General features: G+C 35.2%; 1 protein-coding gene across 1 annotated transcript in view; it reads right to left on the bottom strand.

Moving 5' to 3' along the window:
- Positions 1 to 7,514, bottom strand: part of LOC104462357 (protein broad-minded-like) — a gene marked incomplete at its 5' end in the record, with an annotated part of 27,666 nt that extends 20,152 nt beyond the window's left edge. Inside the window, one exon of the mRNA XM_010074269.1 lies at positions 7,389 to 7,514. Coding sequence (XP_010072571.1) covers positions 7,389 to 7,514 — 126 coding nt within the window. The remainder of the gene's footprint in view (positions 1 to 7,388) is intronic.
- Between the last annotated feature and the right edge of the window lie 532 nt (positions 7,515 to 8,046).

Below are 8,046 nucleotides of genomic sequence, written 5' to 3'. Positions count from 1 at the left end.
GCTCATAGCTCCAGTGCTTTTGCTGTTTTCAGACTGAATAATTCTACTAAACCCTTTCACAGGCTAGCTGTACGAACAGCTGTAGCACCACTAGTAAGGCATAACAATCTGTGGTGGAGGTGGCAACAGAAAGAGCCAAAATACTCTTGAACTACCCTCGCTGACAGGAAAACTAACACAGAAGGAGACAGCAGTGCAAGCTACTTCATGGGTGAGGAGGGAGACAGAACCTTCATCCACAGTCTGATGTTTGTTATCCCAGAAAAATAGTAAAGAAAAAGATATCATAAAGACAATTAGCTCTTCTTCCAAACAATTTAAGCTAACACTGACATTAAATCTTTTTTTTTTTTTTTTGCTTGATCAGTTGTCTAAAACATTTACAGAAATTAATTTACACTGAATGAGTCCACAAAAAGTTTTTAAAAGGCTGAGTTTTGGTAATACGGTGTTGATGGGTAGGGCAAAGGGGAAAAGAAGCTTCACTACAACAGCTAAACACAAATTTACAGTTAGAGTAGACAACTCCAACAGTAACAAAATTAATTTTGCATTGCAAAGGACTACTAAATCAAAACAAAAAAATTACGTGTGCAATTCATATTCTTATGCATTTTTATGGAGAGAAGAAACTGCTAATTAAACATAATATAGCTACTTTTAATCATGGTTAATAAACCACATAGGGCTAGTAAAAAAGCAACTTATTTTATAGAAGAGCAATAGTTTATTAATTTTGTGAGAATAAACAGAATAAACAATCTCACTAATCTTCACTAATACACTTAGTGGAATTTGGTCCACAAACAATATAGCGAGTATTTGTGTAAAATGAGAAAAGGTGTCTTTACCTGGAGCTGTAGATAGCAAAAAGCAGAAATTAAACCTAAAATTTTTAACTTGCTATATGTTTACTGTATGACTATTAGTATTGTGGTTACAGAAACAGGCCATACTATACTAACAGGAACAATGTTAAAAAGACTAAAACATCACTTAATTCAGGAAGTTTAAAACCAAGTCGGAACATTGTACATTTCTTCTCTTTTTGTTGGAAGGAATCCACACGCTTGACCTGGCAGTCAAATATTTCAGTTCACTGCTTGAGTTAATGGGAGAAGTGACAGCTCAACTGCTAAGCAATTTTTTGGAACTCAAGCACTAAATTGATTTCCACCATTTGAAAGTATTTATCTAAGTGCCCATCAGGATCTCTGAAAAGCTTTTAATCAAGTTTGAGAGAGGAAAACACAGATAAGAATTTATGAAAACAAATTTGGTTAATATACAAATAGAAGGTTTTCACAGGTCATTGTCTCTTCCAAAAGAACATCCTTGTAAAATGACAAGTAGTTATTTTAATTTTTGTCTTTTAATACTACTTCATTTAGCTGCCATTTGGACACTTCCTGAAAATCTTTAAAAAGGTGGAAACTGACTGTGATTTTTCATTTAACTGCAAAAGTAGACAAAAGAAATTTAGGAAAGTTAACTGTATACTACAGTCAGTATTGTTGTAAAAGCCCACATTATCATGCAGTGGTTATGTACAGAGAGATAGAGAGATTAGAGTTGTGGCCTACCAACTCGGTGAAAATGTTTTTTCTTAAATTATGGTAGCTTGGCTGTATTAACATTGAAGTTTTTAAGAAACTGGCAATTATCTCATGCAAATTTAATTCACACATCCAAACTAAAGAGAATTTTAATGTAGGTGTGTGTAATCATATACAAAATAAATGAAAGGGTTTTTAAATTCTCTAAACGATTGCAGTATGCTCATAAAACAGCTGAATTCCTGCAGGATGTTTTTTTCCTTCAACAATTAATGTACAAAGGAAGGTAATCAAAATGGCTTCTAAACTGCATAAGCACACTGATTAAAAATTTTTGTGTGATTAAAACTGTTTTAATATGAAACCACCATGAGAGGTTATTTAATTCCTGCTCTGAAAGGTTTAAGCCAAAAAGGTCATAAACTATAAAAAGCATCAGGTTTTATTAGAACCTTTAATGTAACTAGTGTTACTAGAGTTTAAAAGAAAATAACTTTCTTAAGAGAGTTAACATTAGTCCCTCTTGACTGCCATTAGAGGCTAAAAATTCAAGAGTGAAAACCTAGGACAGCTGACTTCTTTGTAAGATCAGTGTCAGAAATTTTCAACTCCATCAACCATACTTCAGTTAATAAACTCAGTTGGCATTTCCCTTCTTAATGGCAACAATAGGGTGGACTTTTTGGAATTCCTAAGATAACGGGAAAGACTTTCAACTATTGTACATTGAAACAGCAAAGTAATGACCTTCATTTTCTTTGAAAACAAGAAAACAAGATAACAAAAATTCTTACAGTGCTTCCACTGAAGATGAAGGTTGCGTATCTTACACCAATATACAAGTATCTCTTTTATTAATGTAAAAAGCAGCCTTTTAAATACTAGTCAAATGTTGCATTCTTCATACACATGCATGCACATTCAAATACATTAACACTGCCTACAGAATATTCCTTTGGAAGTTGCTCCAAAGTGGTTTGGGGGACAGAAGAAAGAAGTTTTGATCTGCAATCATTCTTCCTGCATAACATGAAGACCCAGTGTTCCACTCTGATCTGAAACAAGCCTCCTTGAAAAATCAAGTAAGGACATAAAAAAGTAAACTTTTTTTTCTATTAGTCTAAAAACCTCTTTTGCAAATGCACTGTTTTTAAATTCATTGTAGTAAAAAATGAGAGTAGACCACAGAGAGAATCTAGAACTTATTGAGTGATCTTCAAGGCGGAAGATTTGGTCCATATATAAAAAAATAAAATTGAACTTAAAGAAACTATGTTCTCCTTGCAGAGGAAAACAGGCTCCTCTGAGGATCAATTCAGAATGGAAATCTAATGCAGTTACCCCGATTTGTCTTTTTGAAATCACAGCCTAAAGACTTCTCTCTCACATACTTAACAAGAGAGCCTATGGAAGACTACTATGCAAGAATAAGGTTAGTCAAATCTTCTTTAGCTGAACCTAATAAAGACTGAAATTTATATAATTTTCTCCTTAAAAAATGGAACAATTCGCTAGTAATGGCTCTAAAAATGTCTTTGAATCCAGAAGATCCTTTTCATCAAAAACTAAAGTCCCTATTACCTTCACTTCTATATACAGGCAGAGTGGTGACAACTGAGATACCCTCCTTGTTGAGATTCTGGTAGCTGTAAAGTACACCTTGATACAAGCTACGCTTACAATGCCTGATTAAGCTATTTTGAAAAAGTGCCGACATTTGGCATTTAACATGTTATCCTGAATGAAAAAAACACAACCACACACAACAGTCATACTTACAGAAAGCATCCATCTTTTTGGTTCTTCAGCCCGTTGGGAAAGTTCTGTAGGTACTTCCAACATTTCACAGCAATTGCTAAAGGCTATAGCACCCAAACGTCACAAACAATGATGTTGCCTCAAAGGTATTTTTCGTCAGCATGTTTTGACAGAGCTACTTCAGACGAGGTAGAGCTCACAAAGAGCTCCATTAACAGATTGCAGAACACTGTGTTGATCACAGCCACTCTGTTTTCATCAACCATTCCGCTTGTAAAAAATTAAGAAAAATCCTGTGTTTTCCAGTAAGAGCAAAATTTTAAGAGCTGCTATGTTTCTCTTATTGTTGAAGACATCAATAGTTGCTGAGAATAAAAGAATAACTGCCTGAAGATGAAAATTACCTTAAAAAAGAAAAATGCCTCCCACATTTATTTGTTTGTTTAAGAGAGAACATTTTGGAGGTAAATCAATAGGCCCTAAAGAATACTGGTAATCTAAGTCCAGAGGGAGATATGCCATGGAGCAAGCCATGACAGGAAAGAGATCAGCTGCTGACGCAACACTAACACTAACTAGGAACAGATGAAAAAGGAGTTGCTGGGGATGAAAACAACATAAATGCCTTCTGCAAAACCTCAAGGATGCAAAGGGGGAGGCAACTGAAAAAGGCATGGATGAAACAGTCAAGCCAAGATCACTGGTTCAAAAAAACCTCATCCCAATCACACGAATGATTTGAACATGTGATATACTAAGCCTAGATTCACAAAGCCCAATAATTTTCTACATAAATCTAAGCTATTTCTCAGAGGAGTTGATTTGCCTGTTCCTCTTCCTGACAAAGCTCAGATGCCAGTACAGAGAAAGCTCTATCTAGATGTACTAAAGATGCTTCACGGAGGCCACAACCATGGCACAGAAGTCCAAAAGAGGCCAGGACTTCACCTGACCAAGGGCTCTGTCCATGGTTCTCTAACTGATCCAAGTGACCCAAAGACATACGCAAAGATGCTCAACAACAAGCAGCTACATCCCTGGCACACACAATTCTGTTGCACCTTTACAGAAGGAATGACTAGAATAATGCCTTTGTCTTAGCTTACTGTGCTTAGAACAACAGAATGTAGACGCCGGTTGTCTACAACATGATTTGCTTTCAGATGACCAAGAAAAATCCTACACTTTCAGTCCTGCCACATTGTAAGACATATAAGCCTGAGGAAGGTTTGTATCTACTTTTAGCGGTTCAAGAATGCCATTCAACGTTGACCTTGATGTTTGACCACAGAAACAAGTTAAAAGCTACAGTCTGAAGTGATGCTTTAGCAGAGAAAATGCCAATCTAGGGATGAAGATGGACACTCCCAAAAGTAATGCGATACCATAGCATCCAGCACAAAAACATTGACCAAGTCAATGTGATGTCAAACAACACCAAAAGAGTGAATTAGAGACATCGATACTATACAGTTTACTCATGAACTTTCTGATGGAGTTCAAGCAGGTTCTGCAGATTCAGCATCTGGTAATGCTGATATCAGATCACAAAATATTTTAGAAATCAATACATGCTACATTATACAGTCATTGAATCCAATGTCATCTTTGCTGATTATGTTCTGGTTCAACTCCCGTCAATGTTAGTCTCCCTTAGAAAGAGCCCAGTACAGGAAGCATAGGTATGCATCTTTATTCTGTAATCATTGGAGGTTGCTCCATCTGTAACTAAAGTTTTGATTTCTTGGGATCACAGAATCACTGAATGTTAGAGATTGGAAGGGACCTTGAAAGATCTAGTCCAATCCCCCTGCCGGAGCAGGAACACCCAGAATCATTATCATCAGGATGAATGAACATCAGGACTGAAGCCTCTCAGTCTGAAATTCACATGCTCCAGAAGATACATAGCAGCACAGCTCTCTCTCATAAAACAGTTATAATTAACATGACATTGTCTTAAACCACATAGCTAGCAGATATTTTGCTGCTTCTGAGATATCTCCAAGCAGATATGCATCACCTGAACAGCTTTGTATCCACCTTTAATTATCAGTATTTACATTTAGGTTATAATACTACTATTCTTGTTTAGGGTGTTTTTCTTTATTTAGTGTTTCATTATGTTATTCTGTTTCTATTCTCATACTGTATTTTTATGTGTGGTTTCTGAAAGCACTTGTGGAAATCCCTATAAGGTTTAACAACAATTCCACGGATGCTTTCTTGCTGACTTTTACTCCCAGTTCCATCTCAGCTGGAAACCAGTTATTCAGAAGCAAGCATAATTTTTTGCTTTCTGTTAACAAATCTTAATGACTCTCTATAATTCCTCATTCTAGCTTCTGGCACCTTAAACAAAGTTACAGAAAACAACCTATACAGGTTTTGAGGCTGTGTATGGATAACTACAAAGCACAAAAGGAAAGACTTTTCTTTTTCTTTGTAAGCCTTCTACTTTAAATGTATGTTCTGGTTTTTTGTAAAAATATGTATTTTCAACAAATAATTGCTTTTAGACGCAGGAAGCGAGACTAACAATTTTCAACAAAAATGTCACATAATCCAAGATGAAATCAGTCTAGAAAATATGCTGCATTCAGATACAATTGATTTTACAAAGATTAAATAATTTGTGCTTCACAAGATATAACATTAAAAAAAAAAACCCTCGCTGAGCTATGAGATCAGAGTCATGCATGAAAAGTAAACATACCATTTTGTTAGAAAAATCTGGGGTTCTTTTAATTATTACTCTTCAATTTATTTGTCTTACAGAAAGCAAAAGGTCATATAAAATACATTAGACCATTGCTGAATAGTTATGAATCTCCATTCACCTGTTTCATGAAGCTGTCTGAATACATCCATTTGTGGATGTGTACAATATAATGTACATTATAAGTGCATATATGCATTATATACAAATACATATGTATTCTGTCTACACACACATTCTTCCAGATGGATAGTGAAAGCTCTGACTAATTTATAATCACTGAAGACTATAGGCTCAAGCTTGTTTCAAACACGAAGGAAGAACAGAAAGCCCTGAAACATCCGATAATTACTGACTTTAACCACATTACACAAATGACAAATTTCTTAACTATTTTAATATTAAATCAGTTTCTGTGTAAACTACTTCCTTAAGGCTTCTGAAACAGCCCCATAACTTTTATATTGCTATATAATTTAGCATAAATTTCAGGTATCTTATGTAAAACACACATGCTGGGTTACTTTGATCCCATACAGAAGTTATTTCATCTGTCTTCAGTGTCAGTTGTATTAATTGCTTACCTAAAGAATTTGAAGGGAAACCTTTGGCATCTGTAAAAAAACAAGTTAGACTATGTACTGCCAATCTGACCATAATCAGAATTCTTACAGAAATGAAAGCCAGCAATTTCTGAAAACCCCTAGCTTCTTTATTGCTACACAAGTTTATATGACATTACAAATTAATTACTACATCTGATTTCTGATTATTTACGTCATATGGCTGATCGTGGTTTTTGTTTCGGCTGCTCTGTTTTAACTGTTCTATATCAATGTTCCTGCATGAGCACACTCTTCACTAGAAAATACATATGAAAATGAAGAAAAATCTGAATGAGTGGGTTCTTTGATGTTTAGTATGTCTTAATTCTGAAAATTTTTACTGAAATTGGTCATTTATATGATTTTCCAACCCGCCTTAAAAGTCATGCACTGATCTCTGTGAAATGTCTGTTTTTTCTCTCAGGCTATCTTTTCCACTTCCTCAACATCTCCATAATGGACCCTTTAGAGATCTGAAACACAGAGTTATATTTGAACCCTCTTTCTGGTGTCAAATTTCACTGAAAATAGCCAACACAGAGGGATGATGGCCATAAAGAGAAAAAAACAGGCCATGAGGCATAACCCTTGTTTTCTCAGGAAAATCTCATTGAAATACTTTTCATAATCAACACAAAATTACTGACCACTTGTATAGATAATGTAATCCTCAATGAAACTTCAAAGAATGGTTGCGTACTAGTGGCCTTCTGTTTGTTTGCTTTGTTTAACTCAGGAAGTCATACTCACTTGTTCCATTGATGCTATCCGGTCTGGCCTTCATGACTTTGCAGAACTGTTTCCTATACATTTCTGTCCACCCAGTTTGCTTCTCTGGACTTTTTAAAAGTGATAAGAGCTTGCCAAGATCTTTATCTAGAAGAAATGAAAAATAAGTGTTATTCTGTAATGGTAATCTTGGCTCTTTTTATTTTTTTTAAACTTACCATGTAAGCAATAAGAAGCTATTAGTTACAGAGTACCACAGAGACGAGTAGATGCATTCAGAAACTAGGAACCACTTCAAGGAAGAACAGGAAAGTCAGATGCAGCCGAGAGCCCTGTCATTGCCTGGAATTTTTGGCAGACCTCATACCTTAGGAAGAGAAGACTAAATAAATATCCCTTATCCTATGACAATTAAACTGGAGAAGCAGTCCTAAAGCTGATGATATTCTGCTTTATGCAGAACAGAAATATTTATTCTACTTACTGCTGGCTTTTGAACATTTAAGACACTACTGAAGCACATTTTATAACTCCGCTGAAGTTATTACTCCCCTGTCCTGAAATTATAAGAATTTTAAAGAAAGTAGTTTGGTATTTCCATATAATTTCACCACTCTGAGAATCTAAAATATAGGCAAACATCCTCCACCAAATATTACTGGTTTAATAATAAAACCAT

Source organism: Pterocles gutturalis, unplaced genomic scaffold (genome assembly GCF_000699245.1).
Source record: "Pterocles gutturalis isolate BGI_N339 unplaced genomic scaffold, ASM69924v1 scaffold13567, whole genome shotgun sequence".
Classification (NCBI taxonomy): domain Eukaryota; kingdom Metazoa; phylum Chordata; class Aves; order Pterocliformes; family Pteroclidae; genus Pterocles; species Pterocles gutturalis.
This window is presented reverse-complemented; position numbering and strand designations above follow the sequence as displayed.